Genomic DNA, 26566 nt, shown 5'->3' with positions numbered 1-26566 from the left:
AGTGACCAACTTTGTTAGAGAAGCTTAGTTTTATTATAGCTAAAACATACGCAGAAACAAAGTCGCTTTTACTCATGTTTACTGGAAATGCCAATTTCAAGAACTAGAACATTTTGAAGCCAAAAAGAATCCTAAGAGTCAATCTGGTCAGTCATTTTTGCCACAGGGCCAGCTGGGATGCTACAATGCTCAGCTGAATGCTGCTACATCCCACATCCTCCTCTAATCAAGTCTTTGAGGAGGCTGTGAACTGCAGTCTGGTATGTTTCAAATGCTCCTTCTAGACATTTTTAATAGCATTTTTAAGGTCACCCATACGACTGCTAGTTTGGTCTGTCAGAGGTTGTTTAGACCGCTCATATCCTAGGATTCATATTATGCTGATACAGATACTGTGAAATATTTTTGCTCTTTGACAATTACTAGCTTTTACTGATCAATGCTTTTCTTACTTTCCACTTTCACTGAAACGTCTATATTTTTGTATTTGCTTCATTCTGGTTTGATTTTTCTTTGGATTTCTAATGAATGCATTTAAGGCTACCTGTTTTCTTCTTAGCATACTTTTGACTATACCACCAAGGTTTTTCTTTGTCTCATTCCTGTTCATCACTAAGTGATTTAGGATTTCTGTTTTGATTTCGTTTTCCTTCATTTGACAGTTCTATGTACTTGTAGTGTGTCAGGCTCTGTGGTTAAGAGGTGCAGATCTAAAATCAAATTATTTTTCATTATTTATTTGACTGAAATTATTTGCACATGTGATCCAAATTTTCATTTTGTACAGATTTTTGTGGCTGTCAGCTTCTAATGTATTGTAATGCTAGTAAATATAACTTACAAATATAGGTGCAATTCTCTTTATGCCAATTTCTACCCAGTATTTATGGGGCCTAAGTGCCAGGTACTATCTCAAACATTTTATATAATTTGTCTGTTGATATTCAAACATTATATTGCCCTTATCTTCCCCAACTGATTGGTCATTTTCTGAGAATTATGAGTCTAGTTATTTATAAAGCACAAACAGAGCATCTCTTTTTACTGATCCCAGCTTTGCTTTTAAGTGAACCTATTGTAGAATACATACCTTAGTGAGTAAGTACCTCCATGAAAAACCTGGAGAGAATTCCTAGCCTAGGTTCCTATTCAGAATTAACCAAGTTTTGGTTGAGGGTGAGGCTAAAGGATAAGACAGTGCTCAGCTCCCATTCCTCCCGTTTATATTTTATAGGCAGTACAGTTGTGGGGAATTTGGAATAAAGAACTCTTAACTCAAAGTACAAAAACTAGAATTCAGTTTCCACTACTTACTAGCTATGTGACTTCAGAAAAGTGATTTAAATCTCTCTGTGCCTGCTTCGTCATCTATGAAACGGGAACAGTTGTAATCTAACTTACAAGGTTTTTCTGGGGATTAAATGACCTGTTGAATGTAGAGCCTAAAACAGCACAGCATGCATGTTACCTATCATTACAAGTTCAGCTTTGAATTCTCTGTCAAGACACACAGGTAAGTTTCACGGGTGCTCACAGTGGGAGCCAAGTACAGGCCTCTAAATTTTGACCTTTAGCTGTGAAAACTTTTTACAATAAGATTTCCATTGTCTTCTAAGAGAATGCAAAAAAAAAAAGTCACTAAACACAGTTGGTGTAAAAATAAAAAAATTACTGTCCCCTAAGAATTTGAAAAGACCACTCGGTTTTATATCGGGTAAATTAAACTCACATCTGGATGCAACCCTTCTGCTCAGTGAGCCAAAGGACTACTAGTCAGCTCACTGTAAGCGAGATATCAGACTAGGAGACTAACAGTTAAAACTGTGCTAGAACTTAAGCAGCAAAGCCAGGCAGCTGCCAGTTGGTTTGCAGCCACCCTCCACCTGCTCCTGACCAGCTCCATGGACAAGTGTGGTCTTGGGCCAGGCTGGTCCACAATAAGTTCAGAGAGCTGCAGTAAGTGCTTAGAAACTTTGGTAGCGATCTGGCATTGCTGTGATATTTTTACTTTATACTAAAGTACTGGTCCTCAGTGGACTGGAAACAATATCTGGTCCTCACCATAGAGAATTTAAGCTCTACTGCCCTAGCACACTCTTGCCTGGAAAATCCCATGGACGGAGGAGCCCGGTGGGCTGCATTCCATAGGCCCATTATTCCATGGCGTCGCAAAGAGTAGGACAAGACTCAGCAACTTCACTTTCACTTTTCACTTTCATTGGAGAAGGAAATGGCAACCCACTCCAGTGTTCTTGCCTGGAGAATCCCAGGGATGGGGGAGCCTCGTGGGCTGCCGTCTCTGGGGTCGCACAGAGTCGGACACGACTGAGCGCCTTAGCAGCAGCAGCAGCCCTAGCACTCACCTGTGGCCCTACACCTGTGAGTGCTATGCAATGTCTGCTCACCTGTTCTGGGTGGGCATCTTTTAGGCTTTGGGCAGCAGGCAGATGACAAAGGAGACAGGACAGCGCAGCCTGCTTGGTCATGCCCAGTTTTGTCCACTCATGTAATAATCGACCAGGAAGCAGTTGTAGTTGAGGAGTCAAGTAAGTTAAAGTCTGTGAACCAATAATTCTAAAGGACTGGCCAAACTTACTAGCTGTATTTCATGTCCTATAAATGATGTCTAAGATGTACAGTTGCTCTTGGTCAAATGGCCTTAAAAATTCTATCTCATCAGTCCTATGCACTGTTTCAACAACTACAGAGTTCTGAGGACATAGGTCACAGTTTTGTATTTTCTCTGAAAATTTGATGAAGCATTGCTAATCCCTAAGTGGTCAAAGGGGATGCGGCAAGGGCAGGGACGAAGAGCAGATGTGGGATATCTTATTGTTTCTATTTTAGAAGTCGAGAAAGATTAGACCTCAGCAGTTTAACAGCAACAGTGATGGTGTCCCACGTTCCTTTCCACAAAAGGTTTTCAGAACCATCACATCACACAGGTACCACCTAACCAGCCATACCCGAGGAATGCAGATCAGTGTGGTACTGACCACCAGTTATAAAAATCCACCTCCACAGTAACTTTTTACAACAAACACTTGACTATTTAAAAATAGAAGCAATGTTCTTAAACATCTGAAGAATTCTTAGTCCAATGCTAACAGCCTGGAGAAAGAGTTAACTGGTACAGAATCCTCACTCAATCATTTCTACTTAGCCTCTCAAAACAAAGCCAACAAAAATTCAAATAATATTTAAGAATAAAAGTCAAAAAAACCTCCCAATCATCTAGCAAAACAAAACTTTTAAATAGAATCTTAAAGATTCAGGTCAAATTTAATCCCAATTGGCTGATCCAATTGTGATTAATTATAAGCATGCTGCTACACTCACCGAAGCCAAGCATGGCACCTTATCAAGGTTAAAGAATTCATTAAAGTCAAATTCTCCCGGGGACTGCTCGGGCAAGACGGCCTCCCTTGGCACTTCCTGATCAGCAGCAGGCTCCTGTTCGAGGATGACCTCCACCTCATCCTCTTCAGCCACTCCTCCATTGCACTCGACTATGCCTGAAAGCAAAACCGGACAAAGACAGTCTGATCAAGCACACTGCTCCAGAGGTATTCGGTGGCCTCGGCACGATCACGAATGCAGAAGAGCCGCGGGTGACTTTAAAAGCAGACTTCCTGTACCGGTGCAGCACTTGCCACGTATGGCTCCTACGGGGGCCAGGGCAGGAGAAAGCCTGAGTACCAAGCCACAACACCAACTTGACTCAGCAAGGGCTATGGTCCCTCCTCTGCCCCGTCTTCAAATTGTCCATAATGCAGTGGATCTTCTTCTAATTTTATTTTTAAAAGGACAATCTTTGAGCATATCTTATACGAATGGAACCAAATTGACTTGGCTCTGCTTTCACCCATGCGCCTGCATTAACACTTTAAGTCAGAGTAGTTACGTGAAACCTAATCCAAGGGCAATTTTCACTTGCCTACTGACTGTAGTTCATCCTTCAAGGCAAAGTTCAAACCTTCACTGGGAAGTATGTCCTGCCTACCCAGTTTTACCCTACCAGAAAATTAATCACCGCCTTCTCTGTAATATGTGTGCTATCCCTCAGAGTACATACCACACTATATTAAAGTCTGATGAGACTCGTCGGCTTTGCCTTACTGTACAGTGCCTGGTACGTGTAAAACACAGTTACGTCCAGATGTGAGGATGGGAAGATAAGGGAAGCTAACATCTTAGTTTTAGCCAGAGGATGGGGCATAAAACAAAATCCTTCAGATAAAAACAAACCCTTTTTTTTTCTTTTAAAATAAGTGCACTGAGAGATACAGGAAACTCAACCTTTTAATCTGAAGGACAGAGCTCCCAAAGCCCTTCTCTATAAAAGCACCTGTGGAAGAGCTGCTTATGGTTTCAAGATCATAGCAGACACGAAGTCCTCTTAGGGGGAAACAAAAGAGTACCCATCCCCTCTCGAAAGGCCCCCACAGGCCTGCAGTCTTGTTATCACTCAGCCAGGATATTCTAGACCAAGAGAGGCTACGTGCTAGCGTCTGCTTTGGTTCCAACAACACTTCAGAAAGCTAGACAGCAAGGCAGGGGCTACAGCGACTGAAAGGTGGGGGGACCCACTCACCCAGGTCATGACTGTCAGGCGGGGGTGGCAGCCAGGGCGGCAGCAGTGCTCCACCATGTGGTGCTCCGTGCTGTGCCCAGGCGGCAGAGGTGCCCGCCCCCTCAGGGCCTGGGCCTTCTGAGGGCCTAAGGCCCCAGCGAGGTGGCGTTTTTGTGCCTCGGACAAGGCAGTGGGTCAGCAGACACTTATTGCCAGACAGCAGAGGCCGACTGACATTTAACTAAAACTACTACTTAGGTGGAGGTAGTTTCCTCATTTTATAGACAAAGAAACCAAACCCTAGAAAAGGCAAACAACAGCCTGATCAGTGCCAAGTCTGTGTTCTTTTCCACTAAAGCAGCTTCTCACTCATCGAACCTACTGGAACCTGTCTGCCTACTTCACAATGAGAGCCAGCAGAGTCTGAAATTAGTTCAAATGCTCACAGAAAAGCTTTAGTGATTCTCCTGTTCTCCTGTGTGGAGATGAGAGCATCTCTTAACAGATGAATGGCTTTTGCAAGCGGCAGAAGTGCCCTGTGTGTAATTTTATGCCAGCTTGAGAGCAAACTGGGTCTAACAACTGAGAGTGGGTAGGAATATGCTCTAGCAGACGAACACAACTGGCCATTTATTATGATGGTCTCCAAAGCCAGGGACCCAGGAAAGATAATTAAAGTTAGGTTTTATCATATTTCAGAATGAACATATGCTTTTCTTTTTTTGGCCTTGCAGTGCAGCATGTGGGATTATCTTAGTTCCCTGACCAGGGATCGAACCCATGCCCCCTGCAGTGGAAGTGTGGAGGAGTCTTAACCACTGGGCAGCCAGGGAAGTACAGAATGAATACAGATTTTTCATTAGAGAGAACACAAATTAAAATTTTCTATCAATGGAGACCTTTAACCATTTCCTCCTTCCAGATAATTTTTTTTTCTGTTTTAAGTGCAATACATTCAAACTTTCATTCATCACCATATATACAGTACCTAGCACTGGGCCCTCTATGCTAGGTGCTCAACACACACTGTGTTAAAACCACGCAGGCAAAGAACACATCTGTTTTGTTGATGGCTATACTAGCACTGTGATGTGCCTGCAAGGAACTCAACACACGGAGTTCAATGGAAAGCTAAAATACACTTGTAAATGGGCTCAAAGGCACTCATCAGCCCTCCCTGTCTTTTCATTCCTGCAGCCAATAGACAACTACAGGACACGTTCATCTTAAAGACGGTCGGTAGGGCAATTAACCACTGCCGGTGACAGAGCCAGGAGCCCTGGATGCTGCTTGAGGCTCTGCCGTTCAACCCACAGGGCCGGGGCCCTGCTGTCACCTCTTTCCAGGCCTGTCTCTTTTTGCATCTGTGAGCTGAGGAGGTGACACTACTGATATATTTCGCTACTTTTGGTTCCTTCTTTGTTGATACAGCAATGGCTAAAATTCATATTTCATCTTAGTTCAGAAAAAGATTGGCTTTTTCTCACCAGAAGCCTGATCTTTACAATTAGGTGAACAGATCACACTTGGTGGCGTTGCCTTCACCTAACTGAGACAAGACAAAAGCATCTCTCAAAGGCAGTTTAACTTCAAAGTCTCTCAAGCTGCCCACTTGCCTCTTCACTGCTTCCTCCCAAGACCACCAGCCTGATCACTGCCCTGAACATGACTATGAGCTCCACCCTGCAGCAGGCATGCCTCATACTTCAGCTCTGGCTTCTTTAGTTTAGCCAGGGAGGTGCCTGAAAAAGTGAGTTTGGGAGAAGCCAAGTGACAGCTGACTAGGAAGGCCTACCACCACAATGAGGGAGGCTGGCTCAGAAGCACGAGCATCTTGCTCAACTTCACTACTCACTTCCTCAACGTCCACCTATGGAGCCACCTATGTCTCCACTTGCTCTAAGATGGGTACAACAGCCTCTACCTCACAGGGCTGTTAGAAGTAGGATTATATAGACAAAATGCTAATCGCATGTCCAGTATACATAGGCTCAATAAACGAGACCCCTATTATTTCTATCACATACTCTTACCTCTGGGGGGCCCTTTCGTGTACACAGTGCTCTTACTGGGTGGGGAGACTGCTCTGTTTAGCCCTGCAGGCAGGACACAAGTTGAGGAGACGTACGGCCTACACAGTGAACTCACGCACAGGAAGCAGCTTCACTGTTCAAAACATGCCACTTCTAACACTGCTGCCTATCTCTAAGTGTAGTTAAGCCAACTATAAACATGTTTCATTTCAGAACAGTGAGCTTTCCCTCCCAGAGGTCTTGCTGACCTTCCTTCACAGAGGCTGTTCGTCGCCGCGTTCTTTTTCTCCCCTTATGGTCTTCTTCCAGTATCTTATCATCAAAGCCAGTCAGCTCAATGGTTTCGGACTGACTCGTGGGTCCAGCTGAGAACCATTCTGGTTCTTCTTCTGTGTAGGAATCGTTTCTTCTACGCTCACCAAAGACACGCTTACTATCCACAAACTCCCTCTGGAAAAGTACACAATGCAAAATAAAAAGTAAGATTCTAGTCAAGGCATTTCTACCTCAGTCCAAGTCTTGATGAGTTAAGCGATGCTCGGTAGCGCGATGAAGATGCTCTGTGGCGGCCTGACGCTGCTCCCCACCCCAGCTCTCGGCTCCTCCCTCTGTACTAGGATGGGCTGTGTTCACCCAGCATCACGGCTCCTCCCTCTAGACTAAGATGGGCCGTGTCCACCCAGCGTCACACAGCACACTGGTATAAATGAAGTGCACACGCGAGGTGCCAGAGGATCGAGGAGACAAACCCTGAAGCGCTTGTCCTTGTAGTCCCTCTCGCGGTCTCTCTCTCTCAAGTCTCGCAGGTCCTTCTCGCCAAGACGGTGATCCTTCTCAAAGGTCCGAGCAGAGATGATCCTCCCGCTGCCGATCCTGCGTCCGCCAAGCAGGCGGAGCCCGTCGCCGTCTTTCTCCAGCGGGCTTCCTGAGCGCCGGGAGCTGACGGCCGCCGTCACGTGGCAGCCCCCTCCAAAGCTGCGTCTCTGTGGGCTGAGAACAACATCTAAGTCATCTTCCTTCACACGCTCTCGTGGATCTGCAAAGATGCCAGAAAGAGAGAGTCAGGTGAACCAGCAAGGGTAGTTCTCCTCCCTGGGGTAGGGGTGTGTCTGTGACTGGTGGCCACTGGGGTCCTGGGAAAGAGTCACCACTGAAACAGCCAGAGAGTTCACATATTTTTAACAAAGCGTGCGCCTTTTGCTTCATCTCTGGAGGGAGAAATGTACTTCATAATCAGTAACTTTCCATGATTAATCTCCACAGTCCTTTTAACTAAATTCTTTCTTTTTTGGGGTTGTACAGCATGGGATGCAGGATCTTAGTCCTGGTGTGTGTGTTCAGTTGCTCAGTGGTGTCCAACTCTTTGTGACCCCCTGGACCACAGCCTGCCAGGCTTCTCTGTCCGTGGGATTTCCCGGACCAGGGATCAAACATGCACCCCCTGCAGGGGAAACGCAGAGTGTTAACCACGGGACTGCCAGGGAAGTCCCTTAACTAAATTCTTATCTGTATAATTATTAGCAAATGTTTCGTCAATTAATAAACTATAGTAGGTGTCAGTATTTGAAACTAACTACTTTAAAAGTTAAAGTCTCTCTTCAACAAATGGTATTGAACAGCTGACTATCCATATGCCAAGAAAGCCTTATCTTCACGTTGCTATCACATATAAAAATTAACTCAAAGTGGATCACAGATATAAATGTGACCCTTAAAACTACAAAGCTTCTAGAAGAATATATGAAGGAAATCTATGACAGTGGCTTTGCACAATTTTCTTAGGCTTTGACACCAAGAGCACGATCTACGTTAATAAATGATAAACTGAGTTTGATCAAAATCTAGAACTTCTGCTCTTTTAAAGTTACTGTTCAGAGAAGATAAAAGCAAATCTACCCACCATGGCCACACAGGAGGGCTATGATTTTACTTGCCAGGTAATCATTAATGAACTGTTCAGTCAGTTTTCTGATAATGGTACTTTCTCCCAACGCCTAAAACTCTCACAGCTATGAATGAAGCCAGAAGCGAAGGGCACTGCCTCTGAAATCGCGGCTCCCACCTCTTGGAGACTGCTTACCTACTATCCTGCGCACCAGGGAAGGCCGGTCCGTGTCCAGCTCTTTCTTCAGGCTTTCCACCGGTGAGCTCCGCCCTGAAGCTGGGTAGAGGGAGGCGTGCCACTTCTCAGGGTCCCAGACACCATCACTGCAAGTCAAAGGGCACCATGGTTCAGCTCCTGCACCACAAACTACACAGGTAGTCTACCTTCTACTACTGCAGGTGCCAGGTTAGGGAAGCCCCTTTGCGCTATAAAGCTTCACGGTGGCCATCAGAACGGTTCCCTCTTTCAAAATAAAAACAATAACAAATTCTGCAGTACTTTGCTATTGTTCATGTAACAGCAACAGACGTGAAAAGCCGTGGTCTGAGAGGAAGTGTATCTAGCCCTGTCCTATACAAACAAATGCTCCCTAAATATCGATTACTCAGTTTACTGAAGATAAGTACAGGGAGGAAAAAGTCCCTTAATCTTCTCACTAGAGGCAGCTCCTGGAATGCTTGGTGTATATTCTTCCAGAATCTCTATGGACAGTCTTGGGTTTTCCCTCAAAGGTGCGTAGTCTAGGTCTGATATTGTTACTCCCATGCTAATGATGGGGTGGCAGGCGGTGCCGTGTGCCGAGCAGAAGCTCTGGAGCCTAATGATCTGGTACGAAACTCCAGCTCTGCCACCGCTGACTGGGCCCTCCGGACCCCTTACTGAGCTATGTCCTTTAGCCTTGTCCAGAAAGGACTTTCGCGCCCCCGGGTCAGACCAGGCTGTGCTGCACACTAGCACCGCACCCTGCACTCGCCCTCCACAACCCGTGATGGTGGGCACGACAGGCTCTCAGGAGCATCTGTGCCCTGGCGCAGGCCCACAGTCCAGGATGACGGCACGGTGTTCAACAGCACCTGACACCCAGCGCTCGCCACACAGCGGGCAGCAGTGCAACGCCTCTTCAGTGAGTCAGTGACCGTCTGGGCCTCAAACTCCTTTAACAAAGGAGGTATTACCTACCAAGGATCACCTGGAGTGTAAGAACCCAATACATCTTAATTCTCTGAGAGAAAAGAAATAGCAGAATGAGAAGCCCTTTCCTCTGTCTCTTCTTTTCATCATTATCAATATTATTAGGCACAATGTCTCCACTTCAGGATTAAAGCGAGTACATGTGCCCATGGTAACTTTATTTTATGCCAAGGAATAGCTGTAATAAGAAAATTCAACTTGAGGCATAAAAAACCCATTACAGCTTTAATGAAGAAAAAAAAAAACCAAAAACCAAAACTCAAGCTCATCTGAGACTCAGCAAAAAATACTAACCAGTTGGAAAAGCCGTTATTCAAGGATCACCCTTACCAGGGGGTAAGTGGCGTGGAGTCCAGATTCAGCACCCCATGAACCGTCCATATACAAAATTTAAAAAAAAAACATGTCCTATTTTACCAAACAATTAAACACTTTATATTCTTTAAAAAATGTGGGCCAATATGAAGTATTTACCTTGATATTTAAGTGACCGTAGAGTCTTAAGATAACTGTAAGAAATGCAATGTAGGGTTATTGTAATTTCAGACCATTGTAGCTATGGCCTTCTCAAACCAAAGCTTTCTACTTCTTTGGAGGGAGCCCAAGATGCAAAAGGGCTAATCTGATTGGCCTAATGGTTCTCCTGTTTGGTGGGGAGAGGGCTGATAAAAGGCTCAGAGTTCTGCTGATCATCCTACCCTAGGCCCTTGAAGAAGGACCCTCAAAAGCATGTGCAAAACATCACTGGTAGAGAGAAAAGACCCTGGCTGGGACTCCTGTGCTCAAGTCAACCCTGCTTTGTGACTGTGTGCCTTGGACCAAGGCATTTTCTAGTTTTAGTTTCAACACCAGTTAGTTGAAAGGGAACTGGTTCAGTTGTCCCTGGAGTTCCCCGCAGCTTCTATCTCTGAACTTTAGCGAATCAATCATGAAGCTGATAAAGAAGACAGTGCAGTGAGATGCCACTTTTGTTCAAGCTTACCTGCAATGTACTCGTGTGGAAACCCCTGAAATCTCCCCACTTGTTAATTCTAGCAAAACAATACAACTCTTAATTTACTAAGTTTGGTATAACTTAGTAAATTATACCAAAAGAAGCTGACCCCCATAAATACCTGTCATATTTCTCAGAGAGGCACGAAGGCCTCTGTTTGGAATGAGGGCGTTCTTTAATATCCAAGAGCTCCTCCTAGAAAGAGAAATCATATGGTGATTTTGAACAGTATTTCTTGGGTCACATACTTTCAACTTACTTTTGTTACCAGTAACTTAGTGTCTACGTTAAGCAGTTCACACAGTTCTTATTTATTTACACCCTGGCTTACTCCTGAAAGGACAAAGTCGGCTCAAGGTCCTCAACAGGCACTCAAGTGTAATTGGCAAATGATGTAAGTGATCAGTTTACTGCTAAAACACATTCTCTCATAAACTTCCATCCAATAATATACTCCACACACTGAACGCTGATAAGGCATGGTAGCTTCAGGCTGATATAAAACGTTCAGCTAACCTGTCTAGTCTTAAATGCATCAGAATCCAACTTACAAGGGGCAGATTTCCTTTCCATTGAATAGTGAAACTGCAAGGGGAAAAAAGCGTCCCAAACACCCATGTACCACTTATCTGGTGTACGTGTCCTTAACATTCACAATGTCTCTCCTTAACTGTTTTGGTGCTCAAACTGAGAGCCTCTTCAAACTGGCTCCTGTATCCTTTTGACACACCCCATCATTTTAAATTTTTATTTATTTAAGCCGTGATGCCTGCCATGAAGGATCTTAATTCCCCAACCAGGGATCAATCTGCACCCCCTGCAGTAGAAGCACAGAGTCTTAACCACTGGACCACCAGACAAGTCCCCCATTATTTTTAAAAAAGCACGTTTTTACTTTCTGCATTACATGTACCCATCCTGTCCTAGTCTTAGAGTCAGCCATTTCTCTGAGAAATCCAAGTTCCTTTAAGTGAGAATGGTGTAAGAATTCGAGGTTTGGTAACTCGGTATCCTCATTTGCTTCCAGGTATGTTATATACCTGGAAAATGAGAAAAGAGAAGCTAAAGGCAAAGGAGAAGAGGAAAGATATACCCATCTGAATGCAGACTTCCAAAGAATAGCAAGGAGAGATAAGAAAACCTTCCTCAGTGGTCAATGCAAAGAAATAGAGGAAAACAATGGAATGGGAAAGACTAGAGATCTCTTCATGAAAATTAGAGATACCAAGGGAACATTTCATGCAAAGATGGGCTCAATAAAGGACAGAAATAGTATGGACCTAACAGAAACAGAAGATATTAAGAAAAGGTGGCACGAATACCCAGAAGAACTATACAAAAAGGATCTTCATGACCAAGATAACCACAATAGTGTGATCCCTCAGCAGAGCCAGACATCCTGGAGTCCAAAGTCATGTGGGCCTTAGGAAGCATCACTATGAACAAAGCTAGGAGGTAATGGAATTCCAGAGTTATGGAATTCCTGATGGAATAACTGAGTTATTTCAAGTCCTAAAGGATGATGCTGTTGAAGTGCTGCACTCAAATATGCCAGCAAATTTGGAAAACTCAGCAGTGGCCACAGGACTGGAAAAGATCAGTTTTCATTCTAATCCCAAAGAAAGGCAATGTCAAAGAATGTTCAAACTACCGCACAATTGCACTCATCTCATACTCTAACCAAGTAATGCTCAAAATTCTCCAAGTCAGGCTTCAACAGTATGTGAACCGAGAACTTCCAGATGTTCAAGCTGCATTTAGAAAAGGCAGAGGAATGAGAGATCAAATTGCCAACATCTGCTGGATCATAGAAAAAGCAAGGGAGTTCCAGAAAAACATCTACTTCTGCTTGACTGACCACGCCAAAGCCTTTGACTGTGTGGATCACAACAAAATTTGGAAAAATTCTTAAAGAGATGGGAATATGAGACCACGTTACTTGCCTCCTGAGAAATTTGTATGCAGGTCAAGAAGCAACAGTTAGAACCGGACACGAACAACAGATTGGTTCCAAATTGGAAAAGAAGTACGTGAAGGCTATATACTGTCACCCTGCCTATTTAACTTATATGCAGAGTACATCATATGAAATGCCAGGCTGGATGAAGCACAAGCTGGAATCAAGATTGCCAGGAGAAACATCAATAACCTGAGATATGCAGATGACACCACTCTTACGGCAGAAAGCGAAGAGGAACTGAAGAGCTTCTTGATGAAGGTGAAAGAGGAGTGAAAAAGCTTGCTTAAAATTCAACATTCAATAAAGTAAAATTATGGCATGTGGTCCCATCACTTCATGGCAAACAGATGAGGAAACAATGGAAACAGTGACAGACTTTATTTTCTTGGGCTTCAAAATCACTGCAGATGGTGACTGCAGCCATGAAATTAAAAGACGCTTGCTCCTTGGAAGAAAAGCTATGACCAACCTAGACAGCATATTAAAAAGCAGAGACATTGCTTTGCCAACAAAGGTCCATCCAGTCAAAGTTATGGTTTTTGCAGTAGTCATGTATGGATGTGACAGATGGACCATAAATAAAGCTGAGTGCCAAAGAACTGATGCACTGTGGTGTTGAAGACTCTTGAGAGTCCCTTGGATGGCAAGAAAATCCAACCAGTCCATCTTAAAGGAAATCAGTCCTGAATATTCAGTGGAAGGACTGATGCGGAAGCTGAAACTCCAATACTTTGGCCACCTGATGCGAAGAACTGGCTCATTTGAAAAGACCCTGATGCTGGGAAAGATTGAAAGCGGGAGGAGAAGGGGATGACAGAGGATGAGATGGTTGGATGGCATCACCAACTTTATTGACATGAGTTTGAGCAAGCTCCAGGAGTTGATGATGGACAGGGAAGCCTGGTGTGCTACAGTCCACGAGGTTGCAAAGAGTCGGACACGACTGAGCAACTGAACTGATGTTACACACACACGCACCTGCTCATATAGATGCATATACACAGAACCATTGCCGCCTTTTTATATAAACATCTTCAAGTAAACTAAAAATAGCGATTCCCAAACCTTCAGTACCAGTAAAATGCTACAACTGCTTTGCAAAAAAGCACATACCACTGTGCCAGGGCCCCTCCAACACCCTTGTCACAGGCCTCACAACAGAACACTTGCTGCTTGTCTGATCACCGCTTCCCCTGTCTTGGGGAGAATATGAAGGGGCAGAGTTACTCTCTTAGCCTTTAGGCATCACTGCATAGAAGCATGCCATGAAATCACTCAGTGTCGTCATACACCTGAGGTACCTAGATGTTTTCTCCATGATAGCAAAATGCCTGAGAAGCAGAAGACATTTTACTTTTAATACCACGATATCAATCAGGCATTTACATTTATTTATGATTCACTTATGAATTGTGTCTTATTAATTGGGTAGAAATACCTAGAAAAATTGGGAATGTTGAGATGCACAGAATCCCAAATATAAGAAAATGTCTAGAGGCTACTAAAAATTCTGAAAAAAACTGTCAAAGCACTGACATACCACTGCAAACTGGCAGTAGCGAGTGGAGTCCAGTGGGATCTGCGTGGTGAACGACGTCAGGAAGGTAGGAGTGACACAGCCTGGTGGTGAGGGAGGGGCGGGGTGGATGACCCACAGTAGTTATGATGACAGAAGACATCCTAAGAACAGGAGGGCTTAAAACATTTTCCAGTAAAAACAGGAAGGACCTTGCAATATAGGAAATACTTATACATATACCACAGGAAAAAAACACTGCAATTTTCTGCTACTTGAAGCAGCCCAAAGATGAGTACACACCCCTCACTTCACCATTCACAAATCCAATATTAAAGTAAGAACCCCAGGATACTATTAAACCAAGGGCAATGTACTTCATCCTTAAATAGGTATATTCTCAATACACAAAGTTCCTAAACAGTGTGGCTTTGAAATGTTTTAACTCCAAACAACAGGGAGCCCAAGTGATAGGTGTTCTCTATTATTACTATCGCTGTTTGCTGAAATGAGATACCATTTCATGTCTACCAGGACGACTGTTTAAAAAAAAAAGAAAAGAAAATAGTATTGACAAGGATGTAGAGAAACTGGAAACTTCTATCATTGCTGATGGGAATGGAAAATTGTGCAGCTATTGTGGAAAATGGTGGCAGTTCCTCAAAAAGTTAAACACATGACCTAGCAATTCCCCCACTAGTTACATACCAAAGAGAACTGAAAAATTATAAACCTATACAACGCAATAGTTAGCAATAATACAGAATAAGTTCTGATGCAATATAAGCCTTGAAAACACTACGTTAAGTGAAAGAAGTCAGACACAAGAGGCCACATACTGTGGGATTCTCTCTACACGCAACATTCAAACTGGGCATATCCATAGCGTGGGAAAGTAGGTTGATGGCTGCCAGGTGCTGGGGGAAGGGAACTTTGTGGGGTGACTGCTAGTGGGTAGAGTTTGTGTTTGTGGAGACGAAAACAATCTCAAATTAGATAGTAGTGATGGCTGTACAACTTTTTGAATTTACTAAAAACCACTAAATGGTATATATATTTTTTTAATGTTTATTGGACACACCGCATGTGGGATCTTAGTTCCCCAACCAGGGATCAAACCCATGCTCCCTCCATCGGGAGCTCAGAGTCTTAACCACTGGACCACGAGGAAAGTCCCTAAATGGTACATTTTAAAAGGGGTAATTTTATGTATGTGAATTCTATCTCAAGAACAAAAAAATTTTAAGCAAACTAAGAGGTTCAGTTACCAAAAGTTAATGTTTTACTCTCTCTTTTTACAGATTTATCACTCTAATTACAGATTAATAAACACAAACGACTCTCAGATACAGAAAAGAGGCTCAGATTGGTACAAATGTTTTATGTTTCTCTCCCGTATTAGTCCAGTTTTCTCTGTTGACTATATGCTTGGCATGTACTAGGTGTGAACGCTCAAGGGACTGCACAAACTTGACAGGCATGTAAGAGCACGGAGGGGAGTTACATGCACGGAGTTACGGGCACGAAGGTTGGTGCACGTGGGCACCAACCATGCCAGCAGCACCATCCGTGCCAGGGTATGCCTCTGACCAAATGCAATGGCCAAAACACAGTCCACCTGTCTACAGAGGATAAAGAGTCATTTACTTTATTAACAGGCCAAGAACTGGGAAAACAAAACAATTCTTGGATTGTAATAATTGCTGGAAATAACATCTTTAAACATCTAGGTCAAACTATACACTGTTCTTGAGAGTAGGCCTTCTAAAACCAGTTTCACAGCATCAAGGAAACCGCATATAAACAAATTTGTACAATTTCTGCAATAAGTGTTCATCTCCAATGGCGATCCAAAGACCTCCACTGGACCCTAAGAGGTTAAGAAGTAGCACTTTAAACCAATCACGTTTCTCAAAATGTGGCCCAACGTCTACCCCAACATTTGGGGAAAAATGAGATCCTCATGGGGTTTAGAGAGCTAAACCTGTTAACCTTCAGCAATGTCTCAGGTTGCTTAAGATGGTTTTCCATCCTGAGAGGATCCCCCACGTAAGTGGGGAGGAGAGAAGCCATTAGCTAAGTCAACACAAAATCTGCTCTTTCATAACTGTCCACAGAACACTTCCTGTGTGCCAGGCTTAGTGGCTAGCACAGGCAGATGACTGTTGTCCCTGGCCCCACTGCTCTCCAATCTCTCAAGAGACGTCTTCTTGAACTCGCCATCTCAGGAGTTCTTAACAGCAATTATTCCTGGAAAGGAATCTCTTTGGGATACTTTCAAAGAAAACCTTCAAGTTTGGCGAAAAGCAGAATACTTCAGAGTGCTCATTTTGAACTGAGTATGTTCCTTCGCTATGAGTACTTCAGGAGGGGATGGGAGATTACCCTTTTGTAGAGTTCTGATAACCTACAGAAACTTGCATCGTGGACAGATTTACTGAAACGATCATCTGGTCAAGAGAAGAGTTATTATCTGAGACCTTGCTTTTTTTTTTTTTTTTAGACCTTGCTTTTTTGCATAAGTGACTAAAACCTGACTGGGCAAGAATACGCTGCTAATTCGCTAAGAGTCCCACGCCCACAGAAGTGTAAACGTATTTTCTTAGGTTTAGCAGCCTTCCTTAAAGAAAACGTGTCAAGCTTTCCCAAACAATCTATCTGGGAACTACTAACATGGACACCGCTTTCAGTGATCAGAATTAAAGTAGAAATCAAATGACAGAAACCCAAAGCAATAGTTAAAGCCTTACACAGTTTCTGCAGAAATCCTATGCATTCTGTTGACCATCTGACATAGACTTTCACACAAGTCACTTAGAGAGGTGTTCTTTACTTCTGTGAGCTGAGTTTAATTCCTACGAGTAAGACGGCCAGGCTTTTTTTGGGGGGGGCAGGGGCTGTGCCCTGCAGCATCAGGGATCCTATTTTCCCAACCAGGGATCAAATCCGTGCCCCTGGCTTTGGGATGAGGGGTTTCAACCTCTGGACTGCCAGGGAAGTCCCCAAAGCCCGATTTTTTTATGATTACCCTTTACATTTCTATTTCACTGTTAGTTGTCTAAGCACCCTGGAAATGACTCAGTACCTCACCTGTGTGCCTGCTCTTTCTGAAGAGGGCAGATGTCCCTGGAACAGCATTTGGGCTGGGTTCCCCTTTGACCTCCTCTCCTGGTCCCCACCCTCCACACACCCATTAACTTTGGGCTTCGCCCATGAGGCTCTCAAATGGTTGCTGACTGACCTGATATCTCAACCTAGGAGTCACATGACTTTTCTGAAAGGCTTAGAAAGCTTTTAAAAATAGCAAAGGGGTACTGGCATCCAGAGATGACAGCCAGGCAATGGTAAATGACCGACAGGGTGTGTGGGATGCACTTCCCCATCCCCCACTCACGAAGTTTGCTGAAGGGGCACCATTCAGAGCAGGTCTTACAAGCAGGTCAGGGTTCAAACTAGATCCTGTAGCATCCTGCAGGATGCAGCACCTGGATTCAACCCAAGCCTCTAATGGTGGCTGATTTGATGCACACACTTTCTTCTATTGAAAGAATTCATGTGAAGATAAGAAAATGGAAATAGGGAAAAAAATAGGAGAGCCTGCTTTTTCTGTTGATCTGACCAATACAATAAAAATAAACCTTGGCTTTTAAACATGTTTATACAACTGATAAAAGCAATGTAGAACATGAAGTAAGCTGGTAAATAAGTACAGAAAGAAACTTACAAAAATCATTTTCAGGGTAGAAGCACTATATCTGCAATACTGCTTTATGGTTTCATATTAAAATGGAAATGGTTACTGTGACGTACAGAAAGCAAGCATGTGGATCTGAAGTCGGTATCTGAAGAAGCTACCTTTCACTGCTTCCCCCTACCCTTATTATATCATAAGCTGTTTCTAACACTTATTGTGTGTCAGGCACTTTTCTAAGCACTTGACATCCATTTTCTCATTTATTCTCTGCAAAAATCCTATGGGGTAGACACTGTTCTATCTGCATTTCACAGAGGACAAGGATGAGAGTCAGAGAGGTGAGAATATGGCTGAAGGCAACACAGGTTAAGTGAGTGGCAGAGTGGGGATACCAAACCAGGCAGCGGGTTTTGGCGGCTCCCTGTTCTCTCCACTGATTCTCCCAGAGGATGAAGGAAGACACCCAAGCCCTCCCAGCAGCTCTGTCATCAGTGCTGGGTTTGTCTCCGTCCACTGAGACCACGAGGAGCCCTGAACAAACTGCCAGCTCCCTGCACAGGCTTCCCCTGGGCCAGCTCCTCTCAGAGAACCTTTCCTGAATCAAAGGCCCTGCCCACAGATGTCTATGTCCCAAGTTCCCATTGTGAAATGACTGGCTCCTTATCTAGCCAGAAGTTCCCACCACAAGCAAGGAGAGGATACCCAAGGGGGCAGGGAACCGTGAATCCTGACTTTTTCCAGATGATTCAGAATTGGAACAGGTAGGAAAGAGCACTAGCAAGACAGTGTCTGCAGTGGTATCAGTCAGCCCCCTCTAAGAACTTCCAGTTAGGTTTTCTGGACAGCAGAAACTTTAACATGGTATCGTGATTTTTTTGTACCATAAATCTGCCTTCCCCAATATAAACAAGCACCCCTATTTTTATGCTGGCTTGAAAGTTTGTAGCTTAGTGCCTCACTGAAATGCCACCTATTAACTCAATTTATGAGGCACCCATGAAGTTGTTGAACGAGATCTCGGTATAGTAAAGACTTGACTATCTGACTACTGATTTCAACCTAGACTTTAAATCAAACAGTATTCTCAAAGGCTTGACTTCAAGTCTCGCAACTGATTCTAAGAAGGCCAGAATGATTACTCAAAGCAGTCCACTTCAGTTGCTTGTCTGTTTTCTTAATGATTTTCCCTGGCAGTCAGCACTTTCACTGCTGGGGCGCAGGCTCAATCCCTGGTTGGGAAACTAATATCCTGCAAGCCATGCAGCATGGCAAGACAAACGCGCACATGCACACAGAAGCAAACAGAGCAAAACGCAAAACAAAGACACCAACGCGGCTGTCGCACCGCACACAGAAGCAAACAGAGCAAAACGCAAAACAAAGACATCAACGTGGCTGCAGCACCGTAACCAACTGCCCCTCAGCCACAGATCAGTGTGCTTCCCTTTAAGGATCCTTACCCTGACAAAAGGGTGCCGGTTTATAACTAGTCAAGGCAATGAAGAGCACACAGGAAACTCAGATAATCCAACACTTATTTTTCAGGTGGTAGATTTAACATGCAGGCTTAACATTGGTCAGTATCAAGCTGAATATTCTAACTGTCCTCTGCTTTTATTCCCTGTCCAACTGGCAGGTGACAGCATTCATTAAGGAGTCTGTGGCAAGCTACAGGAGCAAAAGAGCAATAGTACAAAGCGTGTAATACTCCGATCTAAGAGAATCAGTTTATTCACCTGAAGGAAAAAAAAAACCAAGGATCTGAACAGTGAGATAGTCCCAAGCATTTCTATTCTGTGTTTCAGGCAAAAGATGCTACCACTAACTGAAGAGCAGGTACTACATCTCAAGAGCTGGTAAAAGGGCCTCTGAAGAAGGTAAGCAGCAGCTAACGGGTCCCCAGCTTTTCCCACTCGTGAGCCTCACTACCTCCTGTTTTCTAAACAGATGGTTCTCAAACCTGAATCTGAGTCAGAATTCTCTGAATTGCTTGTTATTCAGCCAGACATGGCTGGCCCTACCCCTAGAGTTTGATTCAATGCCTATGAGATGGGGCCTGAGATTTTGTATTTCTAACAGTTTACCAGATGATACTAAACCATGGCTTCCCTGGTGGCTCAGATGGCAGAGAATCTGCCTACAATGCAGGAGACCTAGGTTCAAACCCTGGGTTGGGAAGATTCCCCAGAGAAGGAAATGGCTACCCACTCCATTATTCTTGCCTGGAGAATTCCATAGAGGAGCCTGACAGGCTAAAGTCCATGGGGTGGCAAAGAGTCAGACATGACTGAGCAGCTAACACTTTTAGTTTTCACTAAACGTTACTTCAAGCAACACACTTTGAGAACCATTGTCTAAACTATTTTTAATCCATGACTTTTGATGTGGGATCCCACTCTATAACTTCCCAAAGTCCTTAAACATAATGCACTCACTAAAAAAAAAAAAAAAAAAAGCACCATTTAAATACTACCAAATCATAGCTTTTGATCTTAGGAAAATGCCAATCTAGCAAAATGGACCTCAGTAGGTTTACACATTAAGGGCTCAAAACCCTCAAAATAGCAAGTGATATAATAAGTCTACTTATAACCATCCAAATTAATAATCACTGAGGCTTAGGAGGAGGCCTGAAAATTCCCAGTGTGACTCTTACATGAGTTCCTGAGACATTCATAGAGGCACAGCAGACAGTAACTGAACCCTGAGGAGTAACTATGCACCTGAGTCCCTTGACAACATCAACACCACATTTCAAGTTCCCCACGGAAGATGAGAGCCTTGTTACTCAAAGCATGGTCAGTGGGCCAGCAGAATGGGCCCCACCTGAGAGTTGGTTAAAAAGTCTCATTAAAAGAGTTGGTTAAAGAGAGGCAGAAACATCACTAAATGCTTTGTTTATTCCAACAGTTTGGTCCCAATAAGTAGATAGGGAGGAGGATGGCTCAAATATCATTCCAGGAGTAGAATCAACAGACCATTTACTATAGTGCTCAGAACACAGAACTGTTTTAAACTTCCTTCAAAAGAAAAAAGGCTTAGTTTGCCTCAAATCCCACATGAAATTACCAGAGTGTTGAGAAACATGTACATGGAAACACTAACCTAACACCCCGACAATACCCAGTTGCCACCCTAAAACTGTGTGTGTGTGTGTGCTCAGTCCTGTCCACCTCTCTGCAGCCCCATGGACTGCAAAGCCTGCCAGGCTCCTCTGTGCATGGAATTTTCCAGGCAAGAATACTGGACTGGGGTGCCATTTCCTACTCTAGGGATCGAACACATGTCTCTTGCATCTTCTGAACGGCAGGCAGATGCTTTACCACCAGCGCCACCTGGAAGCCCCTGTAATTGTCATTAACTAAAAACTCTTAAATGAGCCGCAAAGTACAACTATTTCTAACTAACCTGCGTAGAGACCGTTGAATCTAAATGGTCATGAACCGAAAAAATTTCTTTAAGGCACATTTATTTAACTGAGGCAGAATTCTGAGGCTAGACTGCCAAATACAGGCAATACTGAGTTTCTTAATCTTTACTGTAGACATTGTAGACATTCATAAGTTCTACACTAACAGATTAATAATATCTTCCTAAAAAATGACTTATTCATAAAGATAGATATGCATTAAAAAATGAAATATACACCTTACCCTCTAATCAGGGTGTGAAAGTAATTCAACAGCCTCTATGCCTGGATTCTACAATATAATGCACCAGTCAGAACTTTCACTCAAAAAGAACCGGGAGACCTGAATTCACATGAGTTTATAAAAGCACTTTCCTTTCTTTTAATAAGCCTTTCTCCATTCAGATTTCACTTGTCCACATTTTAGGTAACGAGTTTAAGTTGTGAAATACTACTCAAGCACTCTTAGGTTTGAGACAAACTATATTTGGGAAAAGCAAACCTGAATGAAGAAGTCACGTGCTTTCTATCGCTGCATATTCTGTTATGCCAAAACAGACTGGCTTAAGATAGAAGCTGACCAAAAACCTTTAACAAGTGAAAACACTCTTGTCCTCAAGTTTTTTTTTTTTTAATGCTAAAAATGAATGTTACTCCAATAACATTGGGTATTTTATCAAGTAGTTAAAGTACCCAGTGTTACTGGAGTAATATTCATTTTTAGAGAATTAAAATTAGCTAGTTAAAAGTAGCAGCATCACTGCACACACAAGCTGGTTAAAAGAAGCAGAATCAGTGCACACAGAAGGCCCGAGTTTAAAACACGAACCAGCCAGCATCCTGGGAAGCCTGGGACAACAACCACATTCGAGTCCTTGACTGGGCTCGTACAAGGGAAGTAAGATACAAGGCCCAACTGGGGCATAACCCTCCCCCCAACAGTCCCAAGCACATTTCAGGGAACTAGGAAAGAATTCAATGCTCTTGTCAACTGCTTCAGAAATGGTCAGTAGTCCACAGGACAGTGAAGCAATAGCTTCAATAAACACATGACCTTGAGGTGATTCCTCCCCCAACCACCTCAGGAAAAGCAGGTATCTAAAGGAATTGAAATCACCTCAAGTCTTCAGCTAAGGGAAATATGATTAAAGTCTTACTTTCTTGAGTCCATATCCATTTTATAACAGCACGTAAAAACAATTAAAAAATCTGGTTACCCTAGGAAGGCACACCAAAGAGTACTCCTGTGAGTTCACCTCTCAATGAAACATCAACAGAGGACACTGATGTCTGTGAGGCATCGCAGAGCTGGAATCCTTACTCTACGGCCTGTAAGTCAGTAGTAACGCACCAGTCGCACAGCTGTTACACAGAGTGTGCGCCAACACATTTGTTGCTGTTGTTTAGTTGCTAAGTCCTGTCCGACTCTTCGAGAGCCCATGGATGGTAGCTGGCCAGGCTCCTCTGTCCATGGGATTATCCAGGCAAGATTACTGGAGTGGGTTGCCATTTCCTTCTCCAGGGGATCTTTCCGACTCAGGGATCGAAACCTGGTCTCCTGCGTTGGCAGGCAGATTCTGTACCACTGAGTCACCAGGGAAGTGCCAACATATTCCGATCCACAAATTCACACAGGGAGGATCTGAGCCTTCAGTGGAAGCCTGCTGCTGCTGCTAAGTCACTTCAGTTGTGTCTGACTCCGTGCGACCCCATAGACAGCAGCCCACTAGGCTCCCCGGTCCCTGGGATTCTCCAGGCAAGAACACTGGAGTGGGTTGCCATTTCCTTCTCCAATGCATGAAAGTGAAAAGTGAAAGTGAAGTCGCTCAGTCATGTCGGACCCTCAGCGACCCCATGGACTGCAGCTTTCCAGGCTCCTCCGTCCATGGGATTTTCCAGGCAAGAGTACTGGAGTGGGGTGCCATTGCCTTCTCCTCAGTGGAAGCCTACTTAGGGGCAAATTTTAAAGTCTGGGTGTTTGTACTTTCAGAAAAAAGGTTCAAAGCAATGTTTTACTAAATCTAGTTAATATTTAGTCCACATAGTCAGAATGAGACTACCTCTTTAAACAATACTAATGAAGTTTCTGCACAATGTTACTTATCTCCTCACCTATAAAGAAACACTATTTCATTAGTAACAAAGCCTACTTTTGTATAGCGATGGGGGGATCTGGAAGCGGGTTGCTTCTTCAGGTCGAGAAAAGCATCTCCATTTTCTGTTTCACCCACACTTCTATCCATGGCTCCTTGGTTGACAGTTTTTTGCACCTGTAAGAAATCAAGAACTGTCACCGAGAACAATAAATTTTAAAGAGTCCTCACTGTTTAAGAAACTGAAATGATCTCGGACTCCCTTTAAAAAACCCTTTCTGTAAACCAGAACCCACTGGAAACAAAACCACTGGTACTTGGATATCTCTTATAGTAAAGAGCTCTAAGCATCAACAGGGTAAGGAAAGCAGAAGTGGAACGTGCCCAGATCAGGGGACAGCCTCTAAGCAGCTTTAATATAAAAAGAAACCAAGCCTGGTCGCTGCCACTCGTGAGGGCCGTCCGGCGGAGTGGGGAAGTTTCCCGAAGTGGGGGCAGGTAGGAGACGGGCTGGGATCGGGGAAGCGGAGCAGTGGTAAAGTGCCTGTCACTTGCCAATGGACGGCGCCAGCTGCCCCTTGTTACCGGAGGCAGGGGACTGGGGACGGGGCCACAGCTCCTCTCACCCGGCCCGCCGCACCTGTGGACATGTCAGGGGCGCCCGTGCCAAGGAAGGGGCGAGCGCCGGCTTCAGATCCAAAACTCGGCTTCCCGGGGCCGCGACCCCAACCCCCGGCCTCTCGCGCAGGCCCTGGCCCAGCAGCCGCCTTCGGAGGAAGGGCGGGGACAGTACTCACTGAGGGGAGGCGGGCCAGAGGGAGCGGGAGGGCCGAATCCCCCAGCCCCGGTGCTCCAAGCTGGAGCCGGCGCAGGCCCGCCGCCGTCCGCCCCGGCCCGGCGGCTCGGGCCCCGCCAGCCCGCCCGCTGCCCGCCAGCCGCCCCGCTGGCCTCCGGTCCCTGCCCGCCCCCCGCGCGCGCCTCGGCGCTCGCGCTCACGCACGCGACCCCGGGGCTCAGCGCGCCCGCGCCCCTTCTCTCCCCGCGGGCCCAGGCGCGCGGAGCCCCGGACCCCGCCGCTGCCGCCCGGCCCTTACTGGTTGCCTCGGCCGCCGCTCCCCTCCCCGCCGCCCGCGCCGGCCCGAGAGCTGCTCCGCGCGGCCTTCGCTCTTGCCCCCCCCCACCCGCCCGGGCTGTCTCCCTTCAGCCGCCGTAACCGCGGCCCAGCCCTCCGCCCCTCCTCCCCGGCCCCCTCCCCCTTAATAACTCCCTCCACGCACCCGGGCCCCAGCACCGCCTTCGCCGCCGCGCGCCCGGATGTGAGGTGTCCGCGGCGGTGCCGGCCGGAAAAGGGAAACACGGCGGCGCGCTCCCAGGGCGCCGGCCCCTGCGTGCGCCCGGCGGCGGGGAGGCGGAGGCCGGGAGGCGATGGCGGCGGCGGGTGGAGACCGGGCCGGGGGCCGGGAGAGCCCTCCCGGATGCGCGCAGGCAGTCGTCGCGGGCAGCCCCGGGGAGGACGCCGCGTTCCCACGCGCGCTTCGGGGCGGGGCGGCCGGGGAGGACGGGACGGGCGGAGCTTGGAGCCCACCATCACCGCCCGGCGGCCGTCCGAGGAAGACAACTGGGGCCGGGAAGTGGATCGGGGGGCCGCAACCTGGGAACGCGGCGGCTGCTGCGTTTGCACGATCCGTTCTAGGCGGAGAACCCTGGGGCTTCGGCAGCGGGATTCTGTGTTAGGCGAACCTGGGGGCTTGGAGCCTTCCGGAGTGTGTTCGAACCTCGACTTTTTTTTTTTTAACTGGTGGTGTGATGTCGGGCAAAGCTCTGACTGAATTCCGCTCTTCTTACTGTAAATGATGTATGTGTGTGAGGAATAAGCGAGATTACACGTTGCTGTGTTAAAACTGCCACGGTTGCTTCTGAATGAGCTACGGGCGACTGACACATTCATTGAAATGTTCTTTCCCGCCCCGTAACCTGAATCTTTCCTTAGTCTGCACGGGAAGGGGAAGTGCGAGAGCTTTTGGCTGAAAATGAGATTGCAGATGTCAAGCGCTTAGTACGTAGTGCTGGAACCGGCAGACAGGGCCACAGAGAGGCAAAAATATCAATATGATTCCCCTCATCTGTGAGCAATGAGAGTAACTGCCGTGCTGGGAGGAAAGGTTTAACGGAGATCGCGTGTAAGCCTGGTCTGCAGGAATTTCACGAGCTCGTTTCTGCCTCGTGGGACCGTGAAATGATACGTGACTGTGGAGGGAAACGTAATTTTTCTCGTGGAAGGATAGCGAAATCTACATATCTTTCAATGAGCCTGCTTTCTTTAAGCTTCAGTTGTGAAATCAGCCCACTGGGCAGTGACTGAGCTCTTGAGTTCCCGTCCTGAGTCTTAGCAGAGAAAACAATTATGAAAACTTTTTATTTTTGTCTATTGGGTAAAATGTGTTTTTTTACAGTCTTCTATCCGCAAGCCACTATGGAGAAGTGGAGCAGGCCTTTTTTTTTTTTTTTTTTTTTTGAAGCTCTTAAATCCTGACCCTCACAGTGTGAAACCATAGTTACTTTACCTTTGGAACCTGTTTACTCATCTATCAAAAAGAAATAGCAGTACCTACTTTTCAGGCTTGTAGTGGGAATTAGAGATAACATTAAAAACACTCTTCTGGTTATCTTTTGCTGTTTAACAAACAATCCCAGAATTCAGTGGCTTAAACCAACATTTACTTTACACCAAATCTGCAATTTGGGGTGGTTCTAGCTGGGACAGCTGGTCTCTACTCCCTTCGGCTTCAGCTGTAAGGTTGGGCACTGCTACTGCTGCTGCTAAGTCGCTTCAGTCGTATCCAACTCTCTGCGACCCCATAGACGGCAGCCCACCAGGCTCCCCGTCCCTGGGATTCTCCAGGCAAGAACACTGGAGTGGGTTGCCATTTCTTTCTCCAATGCATGAAAGTGAAAAGTGAAAGTGAAGTCGCTCAGTCGTGTCCAACTCTTAGGGACCTCATGGACTGCAGCCTACCAGGCTCCTCCGTCCATGGGATTTTCGAGGCAAGAGTACTGGAGTGGGTTGCCATTGCTTTCTCCGAGGTTGGGCACTAGGAACATCAAATGGCTCACTAACGTGGTTGACGGTTGGTGGTGGCTGTCAGCTGGAACCAATGAAGCTATTGGCTCTAACACTTAACACCTGGTCTCTTGCGTGGCCTGAGCTCCCTCACACT

At 45.5% G+C, this 26566-nt stretch overlaps 1 protein-coding gene across 7 annotated transcripts in view; it reads right to left on the bottom strand.

Moving 5' to 3' along the window:
- The window catches only part of EIF4ENIF1 (eukaryotic translation initiation factor 4E nuclear import factor 1), a 39289-nt gene extending 14748 nt beyond the window's left edge, over positions 1-24541 (bottom strand). For 4 of the 7 annotated variants that reach the window (XM_027566242.1, XM_027566244.1, XM_027566246.1 and 1 more), the window contains exons 1-7: positions 24443-24516; positions 23406-23525; positions 10798-10871; positions 8687-8814; positions 7356-7642; positions 6855-7056; positions 3340-3515 (exon numbers count right to left, since the gene is read on the bottom strand). In XM_027566242.1, the coding sequence (XP_027422043.1) occupies positions 3340-3515; positions 6855-7056; positions 7356-7642; positions 8687-8814; positions 10798-10871; positions 23406-23498 (960 nt within the window). In that variant the 5' untranslated portion in view covers positions 23499-23525; positions 24443-24516. Of the gene's footprint in view, positions 1-3339; positions 3516-6854; positions 7057-7355; positions 7643-8686; positions 8815-10797; positions 10872-23405; positions 23526-23988; positions 24091-24145; positions 24241-24442 lie in introns of those variants that run through there. The other 3 variants (XM_027566243.1, XM_027566240.1, XM_027566241.1) reach the window with 3 other exon arrangements.
- Between the last annotated feature and the right edge of the window lie 2025 nt (positions 24542-26566).

Source organism: Bos indicus x Bos taurus, chromosome 17, assembly GCF_003369695.1.
Source record: "Bos indicus x Bos taurus breed Angus x Brahman F1 hybrid chromosome 17, Bos_hybrid_MaternalHap_v2.0, whole genome shotgun sequence".
Lineage (NCBI taxonomy): Eukaryota > Metazoa > Chordata > Mammalia > Artiodactyla > Bovidae > Bos > Bos indicus x Bos taurus.
The sequence above is the reverse complement of the archived record's forward strand: the minus strand, read 5'-3'. Positions and strand labels throughout refer to the sequence as shown.